The sequence below is a fragment of the Pagrus major genome, chromosome 10 (assembly GCF_040436345.1).
Source record: "Pagrus major chromosome 10, Pma_NU_1.0".
NCBI lineage: Eukaryota > Metazoa > Chordata > Actinopteri > Spariformes > Sparidae > Pagrus > Pagrus major.
The window spans coordinates 5,252,165-5,268,071 of NC_133224.1; the positions used below are offsets into that span (position 1 = coordinate 5,252,165).

At 42.6% G+C, this 15,907-nt stretch overlaps 1 protein-coding gene across 1 annotated transcript in view; it reads right to left on the reverse strand.

Annotated features, from left to right (window-relative positions):
* Nucleotides 1–13,383, reverse strand: part of tnfsf10l (TNF superfamily member 10, like) — a 58,365-nt gene extending 44,982 nt beyond the window's left edge. Inside the window, exon 1 of the mRNA XM_073475647.1 lies at nucleotides 12,929–13,383. Within this exon, the coding sequence (XP_073331748.1) occupies nucleotides 12,929–13,177 (249 nt within the window). The 5' untranslated portion in view covers nucleotides 13,178–13,383. The remainder of the gene's footprint in view (nucleotides 1–12,928) is intronic.
* Nucleotides 13,384–15,907: the final 2,524 nt, after the last annotated feature.

Consider the following 15,907-nt stretch of genomic DNA (forward strand, 5'->3'; position numbering starts at 1 on the left):
TTTTAGGATTATTGTTAGAAGTCTTTGCTGAGCAAGACGGGGGAGTGAAAATAAGTCGAGCGGCGCGTTTTCTTTTCATATAACGCTGAAAATGGGAAATTAGTTTTACAACCTTTTTAATAATCAAAGGAAAACAAATCATGTGGAAACTGGAACTGCTGAAGTGAAGGTGCAATTACATCACTCCTGTGTGTGTGTGTGTGTGTGTGTGTGTGTGTGTGTGTGTGTGTGTGTGAGGCTGCTGTTCTGGCAGATGAGCAGTCGACGCTGTCAGCAGCTACCACAACAAACACACTGTTGAATTCTGGGAGTGCTCCGGCTGAACTTTCTCATACTCTTTGCATTGTCTTGTCATGTGTTAGAAAAAATATGTTAAGAAAATAAAAAAAAACAAAAAAAAAGGGTTAGGGTTAGAGTTATGTGATCTAACCTGGAAAAGACTTTATGCGATTTCTGCAGGGAATATTTAATATCAGTGAGAAACTTATGAGTAGTTGCAATTAGCTAGTTAGCTCAGTTAGCCGTGCAGCTAGTGGTATGGACTGGGAACTCAGGGACCAGGGGAGTGATTATGTTGATAATCTTAATTCATTTTTGAACGTTTCCAGCTATAATTCTTATATATTGCACCTTTAACAAACACAACTCTGTAGATTTTCATCTTTACCAAACTTGCTTTGATAATTGTGGTATTTTGTAAATAAAGCCTTGACACATACTATGTCATGAACAGTTTAAACATTCACTGGATATGTCAATATAACAGATAAGCCGATGAGCACACATGAACTTATCAACAAGACTTTCTGCTTTTTGTTTTCTTTGCTTGATAACCAGGTCAGAGTTTATCATGAACTGTCACCACCGCTGTGACTGATCACGAGGCTCCAAATCCTTGAAACAGGTTCAAGCTTCAGATTGCTTCCTAAGAAATGAGCTTTAGATTCCCGATAACGGCACACAAACAGGTTTAATGATTCTGACAAATACAATTCGACAAACAGGTTATCACTGTAAGCGGGCGGGATATGTGCAGCTGGTTTAGCATTTTGTTAGCCTTTCCCAGTGACAGGAGATTCTCCAGAGCGTGGATCCCACACGTTTTCTTCAGATTTGAAAAAAAATCATTTGCCATGTGTTTTACATTTCAGTCAGCACTTGGATCCATCCACGCTTATTTGTTTAAACCGGATCAACTGCCATAATTGCACGACAACGCTTAAGGCCATTTCTGCGCCTGCTATTTTGCTGTCACGATCAAGTTTTACCTTTACAAGTGAAGCCATCACGATGCATTACGTCCTACGAGAAGCGTGAATGCTGCCATCGATGCCGAGTCAGCCATTTGCCAACTCTCAAAGGCCAAAGAAACCGGTTTGCGACCTTAACTGATGGGATAGTTTGCTACTATTATGTCCTCTCCAAATACCTTCACGAAGTTCGTATTGACATTTAATCTCCTTCCTTCATATGAGAAGGTCGAGGTTATGACTTGAAGAAGCTTTTATGACATTACAGAGAATATTTTGTTCTCTTCCTGGGACAGTGGAGGAAAAACTGAAATTTTGCAACTGGCACAAGGGATGGCAGTGGTAAGATAGATCGATAGACTAGACACATATTTGGACATTCATGATCCCCAGAGGATGAAAAACGTAAGAGACATTGTGTGGAAATGCAGAAAATTTAGGGACAAAATTGTGAAATGGTGAGATAATAAAAATAAGCCTTTGTGATTTGTGTCTCTTCAACCTTTAAAAACCTCTCTCAGTCACAATCTAGATGTTTCCACACTGTCCCTTCTTACTCATAATATTTTGTCAGCAGCAAGGCCAGAAATCTTTTTTTCTTCCCCAGTCAGCAGAGTAACACAATCCTAGATCGGACTCATGTTTTCATAACATTCATGCAAGATTTGTATCTCCTCTACAAGAGGCCAAGACATCGAGTAGCTATTTCTGGAAACAGGAGTTCAGTCTTTTTGGCCAAGCGAGTAGAGTATTTTGACATTTCTTTGGAAAGTCTTGGTATATTTCGCTTAGATCCAGGTGGCCATGGAGCCTTGAATTGGGCCAAAGAGCCGACGTTCGACTTCTTTCCAAATGATCTCACATCCTGATGCAGATATAAGTCTGATCAATTTGTGGATGAAGGTTCTCAGGCATCCAGGTCATGGTAAACCTAAGTGCTGTATCGCAGACAACTGGACTAGAGTCGTTAGGGCCACTTGTGGGTCGTTGACTTAACCGGCTAGATGAGCCCAGGTGTGAATGGTTGTTAAGCTGCCGGGGGAGGGAACTAAGTACTGCATTGTCCTCGACTCGAGCTCACAAGAAACTGAAACACGTCCCTACGATACAGCACTTGTGATCAATTTGTTGATTTGTCATCCAAAGCTAAACGTGAGCTAAACTGACGTCATATCTGGCAATCGAGCCAACATCTGCTTTCTTAACCGTGCTTTGCTCCAACCTCTAACTGACAAAACTTCCACCAAAAAACAGTATTCAGAAGTCACGGACCGAAGGGAAGCTTTGACCGCCTGCCTGACAAGTTCGTGATTTCACCTCTTTTCCCACAACTCTCTCTTATTAAGGTTTTCCATTCAGCAGCTGCAGACAAAGCCAAAATCCATGCTGGTTGATTCATTTATTCATGGATGACCTGCGATCGCACACGTCCATGAACCTTACGAGCTTCTAATGAGGCAGTGTTATGTTTTCGGACACTAAGCCAAAAATTAGCTGCAGTCTGGAGCTCAGTGTAGCGCTGAGGGAAGTGGAACATCAGCGATAATGTTTTTGTGGTTGTGTTTTTTTTTTGATCTGCGAACGCAATGATGATAGGTTACGATGGACTTTTATTAAAAGCCAAAACCATGAGACATGAGCGAGACAAAGGGACGGCCAACACCGAGGTTTACGGGGGAGGGAACTGTCGTGGAACTGGATGGAAAGACGGTGAAGAAAGTAGTTCACTGGGTTTTTAATTAGTAAAGAAATGAGAGCTGACAGAGGGACTCTTGTTACTGGGCCTAAATACTGATATCAGAGAGAGAACAAGAGTGTGTGTGTGTGTGTGTTTGAGGGAAAACATTGGAGTCGACAGTCTTTTCGGTTGACACTAACAAGCCCTCCTTCTTTCTGCCAGGACAGAGATGTCTGACTGTTCCCGAGGTTAGATCACGTTGGACCAACTCAGAACTTTCCGTCCGGTCAGCCACTGACTGATCAGGTAAACGCACACATTCATGCACGCACATCTTTTTTCGGTAAGATACCATTAAAGTCTTAAATCATTTTCTTTGTGGTCATACGTACATTATGGGGCTTTTCGACACACATGTGCTTGCTCTGCTTGACGTGATTAGACTCAGGACGTCAGCCAAGTGTGGCAGGGAGTTGTATCTCCAGCTTGAAGGAGCGTCTTTAACTGGAGTGGCTGTAAAAAAAAGTCTTCCTCCCTGCACTATTATCAAAGAGAAGTCGCTAACAAATATCCACTAATCGGTGATAAAGATGTTTCTTTTCCTATAAATTCTTCACAATAAATGCCCCCTTTAGTTAGTTATTTAAAAGCCCTTATTACGAAGCAGCAAGACCAGGACACGACTTAACAAAAGTCCTGAAACATCTGAAAGCAAACACAATAAAAGTTTATATTAGAAGCTACAAACACAAATGAGAGCCTCCTCCTCATACAGGAGTCTTGCAACAAACGTGTTTGATGGGGAGAAGGGAGGTTGTTATGGGTGGTTTAACTGATAATGGAAACGCAAATTAGCGCAGCATGGTTTGACTTCGGCGCGGCCAAGAGTGCTGATGGAAAAGCCCCAATAGTAAACCGTTATTGACCTCATTATTCAAGAAATCACTCTCCAGTACATTCTTAATAACTAGCCATGATATGAGTTTTTGCTTCAGGGAGCGTTCAAGAGCTCTAACTTTTCTGTTCAAGGCATTACCATAGATTTCAACTACACCCCGTCCCATAACACAGACCGAGATTCAACTGCCAGCTGTTGTGGTGGCCGCAACCAACAATTACTGTGTTGTCATTATTGATTAATCTGCACAATTTTGTTTTTCCCGGATAACTGGTTAATAGTTTGGTCTGTACAATGTCAAAGATCGTGAAAAATGACCATCACAAGTTCCTTTGCCCCTGTTTTGTCCAAATATTTCAACGAGAGTCAGTTTGCAGTTCACTTATGGCAGAAAAAAGCTGCAAATCCTTGTAAGTGAGCGGCTGGAATTTGGAAATGTTTGGCATTTTTGCCCACAAGACTTAAACAGTTTTATTGAAATAGTTCAACTAATCATTTCAGCCCTAGTGTTGACAAAGGAGAAAACAGTAATTGAGGGAGTTTGTGATATTGCTAATGGTTTCCAGGGCAGCTTTTTCCTGGAGTGCTGCTTTCAGTGATTTCAGGTTTTTACAGGACGTGTTTAGCACTTTCTCTTTTAATGAATAGGAGTGTGTTTGTTGCCTTAGAGCTGCTAAATGTGATGGAATTTAAACAGAGTCTGGTGGGAGAGGTTTGGAGTCCCAGGGTGTTTTAAATACAATTTCAATATTCTAGGAAAAATATCTACAAATGTTAAATTTCCATTACTTTCAGTCGTGAAAAACCCTCGTAGAGCATGTTAAGAACACAGAGCTACCCTTTAGAGAAACCTGAAAATCCATTTTCTGCACTTCGCATCTTCAAATGTCTTCCTTTCCCTTCTTTTGTCACCCCCCCACCAAACTCAAGGTTTAGCTGTGGTTTCCACTGGACGAGATCCAGCAGCGTCTTTTTCCGCCTCTCCTTTGATATGATACGCGTACAGAAAGTATGGGAAGGATTCGGTTTCCATATGATGGGAGCCACATGGGACTCGTACGGCGGAGATCGGAAATGAGGGAAGACGGATAGACGTTTCGTCGTGGGAGGTCAACACAGAGCTGAACTTCCACTCTCCAATTTATATACATTACATTACTGTAACCATCTGTTTGCTAGTAACACCATAAACTGTAAAATCTGGAGCAGGCATGTTTTTTTTTATCAGACCTTTGTACGGGAGTGAGCGCTCATACACGGCTCCATAACTCTGCAAAGTCAGCATCATTTAACAAACATGGACCAAAAGAGCCTCATCTAGTGCCAACACACTCAGTTTCAGGTACTCAAAGACCAGATTATGAGTACTTTTAGACTTTGAAGGAGGTTTTACATCAGATTTAATTAATATTATAATCCAAATGTGGTTCGGGTCAAAAATCAGACACTGACCAACAATAAACTTAAGTAGGAACTACCTCCAGCGTCTTTTTCTGCATTACGTTATGTAAAAAAAAACAACAAAACTTTTCATATAAAAAGTTTTGACCGATATATCTTTGATAAGCCAATTTGATTTATCTGTCAGGCTCTGATTGTTCGGACAAAACAAGACATTTCAAGACGTCACGATGGGCTTTGAGAACATAACATGGGACAAACAGGGAATCAAAACAAATTAGCCTATTTTTAAATAAAACACATGGTACAATATTTATGAGAGATTTGTCTAATTGACTAAGTACACACAAAAAAAAGAAGATAAAAACACAAAACTTCCTCTTGTATCAGGACATTTTTTTATAAACACAACGTCAAATTACTACTGTGCGTTATCAGGCTGAGATAGTGTTCAAACTGATATGACAGTGTAGAAAACAGCAATTCAGCTGACTCGGCAGTCTCCGTGCTGTAAAGGTAGCACAAACTGTACAACAATAAAATGTTTTATTTTATTGTTTCCAGGAGAGTCGAGCGTTTAGCAAACACTGATCTCACTTTGCAGACTGAGAAGAAGTTTAATAGGAGCTTCAGTCCACCTCGAATCCTATGAGCAGCATCTATCAGCCCTTTATAGCCATGTTGACGGAGCAAACAAAGTGATAACACACAGCGTACCAGCTGTTACACACACACACACACAGCTGTAGACACATCCTAATGAGCATTCCAACGTGGGAACGTAAATATCCTGTTTTCACGTGTCGTGCTGTCGAACCAAGGACGTGAGTGTGTCTCTACTAGATGACATAATGCACAGCAGCACACTCCTCTCTGATGTCTCTGTTGCTGCTCTCCCATCTCCAACTTTAACCTCTTTCAGCATCAGTTTCCTTATTTTGAATGATTTACGTGACTTAAGAGTCGCATTTTCACTGTTTGATACCAACAGAACTGCTATTATTTGATTCTTTCATAACTGTTGGTCTTGTCAGAGCCATATCAATAGAAACGCTTCAACATTTTTGGAAATACGCTCATTCACGTTCTTGCCGAGAATTAGACGAATAGATTGATACCAATGACATGTCTGTTTGATAGCAGTCAGTTAGCCTAGCTTAGCAGTGAGTTAGCTTAGCATAAGCAATGGAAACAAGGGGGAAATGGCTAATGTTCATCCACCTTCCAGCGCCTCTAAAGCTCTTGAATTAGCAGATTCGGACTCTGTGTTTACGTCACTGATGTTGAACCTCTTATCTGAAGACGCCGACCATATTTGTCATCTTGTTGCTGCTTACATTCACCCGGACGCAAATTCCCAAAGAAATGCACAACAGAATTATTTCCTGGGTGTTTACAAGTTTATGTACTAATGTATAGAAATTACAGTATGTATGTTTTGTTTGTGTAGCACTCGTTTTGCAACCCTGTGCTGTATAATGACAAATAAATCACCTAATATAATCACCTCACATCATTTGTATGTGCTTCTTCCAACACTTCAAATGAAAATACAGATTTCAAGATGAACGTGACGTATCTGTTGATGCTATAATCTCGTTTCCAGCCGTGAGTCATCATCATCTTTATCTCCTCCTGTCGTCCGCCTTCACCTTCGTCACTTTCATCTCTCATGCCCACTTTCCCCTCTTCGCTCTCTCTTCCCTTTGATCCCTTCAAGCCTTTCTGTTTCATCCTCGTCCAAATGACCTGGCCATGAAAACACTGCGCGCTCATGCAGGACGACACAAAGACACAACACCGTGTCTCCACATGCCTCCTGATACACGTATGAGTGTTTCTGTGAGCACAATCACGCCATCAAAGCAGAAAGTTTCTTTTTTAATCAGCTTAAAAACAACGTGTGTCGTGAAGATCCACGAGAAGATTACAATCAGCCACTTCTTGCTTGTAAGTTGCACTCGCCAACATGTCTGATAGATCACTTAGTTGACATCATTTTTGGCCTTGTCATCATTGTTTAGCCTCACAACTGGACAAAGCAAGAAGCAAAGCCAAACACATCTTATCCACGGACCATACGTGTGTTTGCATTAATGTACATTAAGCCTCTTCTTGGTCATTTTCACGTTACACCCACATTAACACCTTACGTCACTTTGGAGATGTGCCCAGGGCCTGTTGGGATACACACACACACACACACACACACACACACACACATCGACTACCAAATAATCAGTTCACTTCTAAACTCCTGCCTCATGAAAGAAAAATAAAACTGCTTGTGTCACTCTTTAAAAATCCGCCCACCCCTACGCCACCACAACCCCTGGAGCCCTAAAACCGACTGTAACTCGACTCTGCGATGTGGACTTGAACCATAACACACAGAGACTGTGTGGGGGGGGGGACAGAGAGAGAAGGAAGGTGTGATAGAGCGAGAGGGAGACGGGGAGGGAGAATTGTGTATTTTGGCAATGGAGTCTGGTGTGGGAGGTTTATATTAGTTGCTTTGGATTAAATGAAAATATTTGCAGTGAGGGATTTGACTCGACTTGAAATTGGTTACCGGTGATGAACTGCGCGTGCACCTGTGTGTGTGTTTTTGTTTGCGTGCGCAGCAGAGGTCAAAGGTCGCATTTCTATCTCACACACACACGTACAGAAAACACGGCCTTGTCCAAACTTGCCCACTCGCTGACACCGAACCCCCTGCGATGCACACGTGTTGCGTGTTTTCCATTCTCGTTGCCGGCTTCCACTGATCCTTTTCCACTTTGCTTTCTAACTTTGACCTTCGCAAATAAAACATGATCCAGTGTGAAACTCTGGGGTAAATATACAGCAGATCTATGTAGCAATGGAACAACTGGCCCATACTGTGTCTATACTGCGCTATAGGAGGTTGCGTCAGAAATATCTCGGCAACAACAGCTGAGGCCACACATGGAGGCCGGATTGAGAAACAGCTCCGAGTGTGAATGAATGAAAGTGACTGACAGGCTTTGAATGACTTCAGTACGCAGCCAGTCGAGTCGGCAGAGCTGCAACGATTAGCCGATCAATCCGTTAGTCGATCGATAGGATGAGACGCCAACTATTTTGATAATCGATTCATCTTTTAAGTCATTTTTCAAGCAAACACTCGCTTGTCCCAGCTTCTTAAATGTAAGAATCTGCTGCTTTTCTTGATTGTTTCTGATTTTTTGGACTGATGGTTGAATCATTTTCAGCGTCTGGGCTCTGACGCCTAATCGGACCGAAAATCTGACTGCGATTCGAATCTGTAAACCTCTTTGTCGACCGGAAAAACGTCAATATTTGCGGGATTTCTCCATCTGTTTATTCCCCGAAGTCGTCTTGTTATCACCCAGATAAACTCCTGCGATCCTACGCACAGAAAACACGCACTTAAATCGCACAAACACAGATAGAAAAGACAAAAATTGGCAATTTTTTGGTGGCTTAGCGGACCACACACTCATCTACACACACACACACACACACACACACACACAGTACGCATCCACTTTGGGCTTCTTCTGTGTGAATCAGACCACACACACACACAGACACACACACACACACACACACAGACACACAAAGACTCATGCAAGCACACACACACACACACAGCCACACCGGGTGTATTGTTGCATGTAAGGGTGAGTCAGAGCCTATCAGTGAACCCAAACAATAATAAAGTGGACCAGTGAAGTGTAGGGAAAGGAATGCCAATCACACACACACACACACCACACACACAGACACACACAGACACACACACAGACACACATACACACCACACACACACACAGAAAACCCCCAAACTTCCCCGAAAACCCTAAAATTTCTGCCAGTCGTGCAAAATGTATAAACACAGAAGCGCCGTACGTCTACAACATCTGACGCAGATTATAGTTTTATATATTAAATATAATACTGTCACCCTCATGCGGAGGCTCATGCGATCCACATCAAGGAAGTTATAAAACATGTAGAATTTAATCAAGTTTTGACGCTGCCACATGAACTCAGAGGAGCATCTGATATAGTTTCATCCCTCCAGTCCAGATTTTCATCAGCAGAGATGAAAAAGACTAAATGTAAAGACGACGTCGCAAGAAATACATTAAAGCAGTAAACCACGTAGTTGATCCCAGCTGGTGAATGTACGAAAAACATATGTGACGTAGAGTTTAGCCTTTAAGACGTATCCTCTATGACCAGTGAACTGTAAATATAGCTTATTAACTGTCATGCTCATATGTTAAACATTTAATAACCAACAAGCAAAGCGCCAACTTCAGTCCAACTGAGAGCACACTGTTCTTGATTTCTAAATAATCTACAATTTTCACTCCAACTCAACCATGGATATCAAACTTTCCCTTCCTTAAGGTCAGGTTTTAGGCACAAAAACCACTCGGCTAGGGTTAGGAAAAGATCCTAGTTTTGGCTTAAAATACCTGGTTTTGTTGCTACAAACACAGCGGAAAAATATCCCAACGTCCACTGAAAATATACGGCTCTGTTCCCACAAAGACACAATGACACAACAGTCCAAAAACCCAAAGATATTCAGGTTATCATCAGGTAAAACTGAGACAAGCAGCAGAGCCTCACAGTTGAGCAGTGATGTGCGATACCACTGAAAACCAGAAACCAACCCGGGCTGGGACTGCTGATACCCCCACGAGGCCGGTCGCTTCCGTATTTACACGTGTTTGTTTGTTTGCGCCTGAATGCCGCGGCACTGAGGCAACACCGGAGCGTTCCTCATTGTGCGCCGCTCATTGTTTCAAACCGTCTTTTGTCTTCGCCCAGGCTGGCACTGGGGTGTAGCTCCGCTGCGATTCAAAGACGGGCCTGTCTCCAGATTAAAAATAGCTGGCCTCCGCATGAGAACCAGGGGATTCCCCACATACATAGCTCCGTGTTTTTCATTCCATCTCTGTCCAGTATCATCTCCAAACTGTTTCTCGTGTGACTTCCTGCCACCTCAGAGAAGAAAGACAGAAAGCAATCCATCTATCAAGACTTAAAACAAGCTTTTGAGCTGTCTAATAAATAACTATATTAGCTCATTATCTCATCCGAAAAGTACACAAAGACATTCTGCTCTGATCTGACTCTGCTGATAGTGTTGCTTTCCTGCCAGTGTGTAAATTGGAAGCAGGCGCCGCCAAACTCTCATATATTTGCCCTTCGTATTGTGTTCCTCTCATGACAGGACGGCCATAAACCATGTTCAAACATGAGAAAAAAATAAGAAAGAAAAAGGACTTCTGATTCAAAACGGTACGTCATTATCCAAATCGACCACACATGCGGACACAAGCTATCGTGTGATTTAAGACTAGAAGTAGAGCCTTCGATCCGACGTCATAAATGTTGGAGGAAAAAAACAGCTTATCTCAAATCGTTAAAGAAAGCGAGCCAAAATTCCTGGATCCGTCCCTTCATCCGGATCCAGACCTGAAGTTTACGGGGTCTATTCTGGGCCGAGACTCATCCTCCATCCGAGTTTTGTGGAAATCGGTTCGGTAGTTTTTTAGTAATCTTGCTGACAAACCAACAAACGAACGCACATCCGTCCGTTTACTTTCATTATGGCTCTCCAAGACAGATATTACCCCACTACTGCACAACAAAAATCACTGCAATTTAATTGAAAGACACACATATTTAATCAGGAAAGAAAATAACGTGCACTTCTTGCTATATTTAGCTGTTTACGGCAGTGTTCGGTCGTATTATACAGACCTGTGATTGTAAGGATTTCTCAACACGAAGCCACTTATTGTACTTTGAATAAAAGCAGCAGCTACGAAGGTTAACAATGTGAATAGTTTAAAGTGGAAACAGACATCTTTCCCCCTGATCGATCCCATTTTCCTCAGACTCACGACTACCAACAACACGGGACAGAAACGTGTCGAGCTTCATTTTCCCAAGAGATTTCATTCACAGCGGCAGACAGAGCTGCAATCTCAGCGCCGGTGGTGTCATTTATTCTATCGCTCAACCAACATTTACGTCATAATTATACATAAAAAGCAAAACTATCTAACGGAAAAAAATCATTTTTCTTCCTCTGCATTTGAAAGAGGAAATGTCTGGAAGTCTGCTACTCCGGTTCTGGACACATGCTCGATGGAGGTCCTCACCGACGCACACCTGCGTAACTCATCGCCTCAGTTCGCACAGCAGACCTCCACCACAGAGGGGGAAAGCGTGACTCATCTCACCTTCCCACAGATGTGAACCCTCGTGCGGACACGCAGAGTTCACCGGTTACTCTGACGGAGTAGCGTTACACTTTAAACCGGCGCCTTGCTGGGGATTCATTCATCATGCGCGTTTCCTCCAGCATCCCTGCAGATCTTCTTCAAGAACGCCAATATATAAAGTTTCCATGAAACCACATGTAGCTCCTCTCTCCCTCTGCGGACCACATATTACTGAGCATGTGTGCATTTAAATCCCCATGTATCAGGCAGGTAGGGTGTTTTTCCTTGACATGCGATCCATTGACAGAGACAGGAGGAGGACAGAGATGAAATAGTGGACCTCCACTGAGACTCTTAACAATACGAGCCTCAGTCTGGCTGATTGACTGATGAACTTGGCTTTCTTTACACATTATGTAAATGTTTGTCAACAGGAAAACAGCTGGAAATGGATGTTTTTCTTAATTTAAATCTCGTGCAACAAGAAATTGCGATTATCTCGATTGTTTAAAAATAAACCTCTAAATCTCAGGCGCACCGGTGCGACCAATGAAAGTGTTTAGTCAACTAGTGGTTCTTTCAGGGCTCTGGACTCATTTTTCAGTACATATGTTGCACTGGTGCGCATAAACCTTTAATGTGGGTGCACCAGTGCGTAATTTAGGTGCACCCGATGATACATTTTAACTTCATCAGCCTGTAAATGATCGTAAACAGAAAAAAAGGTGGATGCGTGTTGACAGACTGTTGGGTCGAACCCTGGAGCCCTGCAGGGACCAGCCTTGTTTACACTCACTGGAGCAGCTCTGCTAACTGATTTCTGGACTCAAACCTCAGCTGTGCAGATATCACAGCCAACAGCTCTCTCTGTAGATTACATTTAAAAATACCTTCACTGCTGAGGACACATTACAACACTGCTAACTTCAGCAGAGGAGAGCTCACCTCAGTCACTGACCTGCATATCTCGCCTCTGCGCACATCTGTAACCTGCTTAAAAGCAATTTTAGCAGACTATTTTCCTGCTTGTTAAATGGCTGCATGTTCCTTTAGACACGCAATTTAAGGCGTTCAGCTCGATAAACGCAGACGGGCAGGCTGCTCGCTCCCCTCTGCCTCGATTACTCGTAATTCTTCAGATTGCATGGTTTAACAAGTTCAGTAAGGCAAAAGTCAAGCGCCTGACAAGTCAAACGCGGGGGCGAAGTGCGCTAAACTTCTTCCAGACGATGAATTACTCCCCCATAAATAAAAGTTTTACAATATTTCGTTGATATTTCCGTCGGACGTGCAGCAATTGTGTATGAAATACAACCAAAGTGTAATAAAAGTGTAACTGTGACCTCCGACAGGAGTCGTTTCTTCCCAGTTTCGTGCGCAAAAGCGACTTTTCTGCGTAAACCTCCCACATGTCGCACAAAGTACAGCATTATAACCCTAAAAGTAACCAAAGAGCAGCTCTTACCTGCGATATGGACATGTTCAGGTAGAGAAAAAGCCCTGTGGTGGAGGCTATCTGCAGCACCACCACCACAATCACCACCATCGCCACCCACATCTTGGACGGCGCTTCCCGGCGCCTCGTCCCGCTCGGCCCGCCGGCCGGGACCATCATGTAGGTGGTGGACTCGCTGCTCACCGATCTGAAATAATCCTGGTGCTGCTGCTGTGCGCTCGGAGTGGCCATGGCATTCCCGACGCATGAGCAGACCATAAAAACCAAGAGGAAACAGCAAAAAAAACAACAAACAAACTCCACAGACTCGAGGCGAGGGTTGGAGCAGAGTTTAGATCTCCATGCGTCCGGGGCTTTTCACTCGGAGCTCAGCGGGGAGGACGAGGCAGAGGGGGGAGGAGGAGGAGGAGGAGGAGGAGGTGAAGAGACAGACGAACTGGGAGTTAAAGTTTGGATCTGTCCATGTCTGCTGCGTAAAAGAGGGACTGGAGCTGCTGGAGGTGGCAGCGCAGGACTGATGAGCTGCAACCGAGAGAGAGAGCAGTAAAGAGGGGGCTGGCTTAACCTCTTCATCACCCTGGAGCTGTGGAGGAATGCGCTCTCTCTCTCTCTCTCTCTCTCTCTCCTCTCTCTCTCTCTCTCTCTCTCTCTCTCTCTCTCTCTCAGTTTCAACATGGGGCACTCATGCCATGCATAGCCAGAGCAGAGCATAACAAGAAAAGCAACAGCTGACAGATATTTACCCACCATTTTTGATCATTATCTGCCCACACCTCCTTAAAAAGTCACTAAAATTGTAATTTTTTGCTGCTTTTGCAAATGATTTCAACTTATAATAATCCTTTTTTTTAATAATATAAGAGATCTGTAAATTCAGAGTATATTGTATATTGAATGTGTGACCCCAGGCACTGCAAAAAATGTAGTTTTAAGACCTCTCTTGACAGAATGGACTGCCAAACCCTGTTTCTGCAGCCAGTTTCTCTCCTCTTAAAATCTATGCAGCACCAGGATTTCATACATTTATACAGCCTCTCCTGAAAGTTGAATCTTTCTGCTTTCTTACCCACTTCAGTCGTGAAGTTTGACTTCTTTTGAGTTAGTCTGGGTTTGTCCCAGATGGGTTGATTCTGGTGCCTGAGCTTCAGTTTCAGGATGAGCTGGCAGAGGGCGCTCTCCCCCCTCGTTTCACTCCTCGTCACTGCAGGACACACTACAGTGTGCTGAAAACAAAACAAGCCGAGAAAAATGAGCCACAAAAATATAAATGTGCAACAATTCTGATAACTGATGATTAGTATGAAGTGTGAAGGACGAAAAATCAGCTTCACTTTAGTTTTCTTCCTCAATAGTAATGAGTTATGGACAAAACAAGCAATATTGTCAGTTTCTGGCATTTTATATAAAGTTTTAGTAGATTAAATAATAGGTAGTTTACTCAATATTAATATTAAAACTGTTGCATACTTAACTTAAGTGTTTTTGCACAAAATTACAACTTATTTTTTAACTTTTACCTTTATTTTCTCTTTTTATCTCAGTCATTTTTTTCTTAACTGTTCGTCTTAGCCACTGTCTGTAGTGGCCGACAGTCAATAACGGTTTCATTATTAGTTTCTATGTCTGTTTTAGGGTGTTGTCACATGTGTTTTAATCCCCAGAAGCGTCAAAGGGACAAGGACCACAAATTAACCACAGCTAGAAGTCCTGTAAACATTGCATCAGTTGCATTTTAATTAGATGTAACAATGCCTACATGTATTCTCCCTGTCAAATAAACTCATAAATAAAACCAAAAGAAGAAACTAACCCTTCTTTCTTTCCCTTCCTTCTTATACTTCTGGTCCCCTGAGCTGCAGCCTGCAGTGTTTACGTCTGTGGTCTATTTTACAGCTTTACACTGTCAGAGAGCAAATATTTACCCAGCGTCCTGGGAGTATCGCTGTGAAACAAGTGTGGCCACGATTAAATATTTGATCTTCGGTGTCCAAAAAGCCTCACGAAGCTGCAGACAGGACTTCATTGTTAGTAGATGAGAAACGACCACATGGAGAGACAAGTCAAACATCTTGTTTTTTACTGCGCCGGTAAATCCTCCATCCCCGCTTAAAATCACTTTCTAACACAGCAGTGGGCATCGGCTTTATTATCTTGGCTGGTCTTTAGACGCAGAATCATGATGTAACTCATATTTTCCCCGTCAGACACAGTGTTTATGGTTGAGCTCTGAAACAGTGCCTCCAAAAACGTTTATGGACCATAGCACCTCCAATATAACGTGTATGTACACAGATGCTTCCCAGTTTTGTTAGATTTTTAAATTTTATGTTATGTTATATTGTATTACTCTAACTTTACCGTAGGTGTGAATGTGAGCGTAAATGGTTTTGTCTCTGCTACCGTTTTTAGACCGTATCAGTCAGCAAAATAAAATGTTGCAAACCACAGATACGAGCTACGATACATGTCAGACCGTGCTCAGATTAGCATACTTTCATGTCCGGAGGTGGAGGGGTTGGTGGTGGAGTTGCATTATAGCAACAAGGCTGCCAAGCCAGTGACCACAGTTCAAGATGGTGTTTCAACATTTGTAAATGTGAAACAAAAGGATATTTTTAACAGCGTTTCTAGATTTGTATGCATTACACCACTGGGTGTTTTCAAGGAGACCTCGGAACAATTTCCTGTTGTGTTTGTGGTGACAAAAACCCAAACTCTGTTTATATCGAGACATCGGGACATGTCCAGCCAGCTTTGTGGTAATAAAACCGGGTACTTTAAGCTAAAACGAGATATTTTTCAAACCCTAGCCGTGTTTGTGGTGACAAAAAACTGATATTTTTGACCAGAGCTCGGTGCAGCTCCAGCAGTGCTTATGGCAATCAAACCAGGTAAAAGCCTTTTCCTTTTTTTAAATTTATTTTTGGCCATTATTTCATGGCTATATTTCTGATTGTACAGGCGAAGATAGACAGGAAACGGGATAAG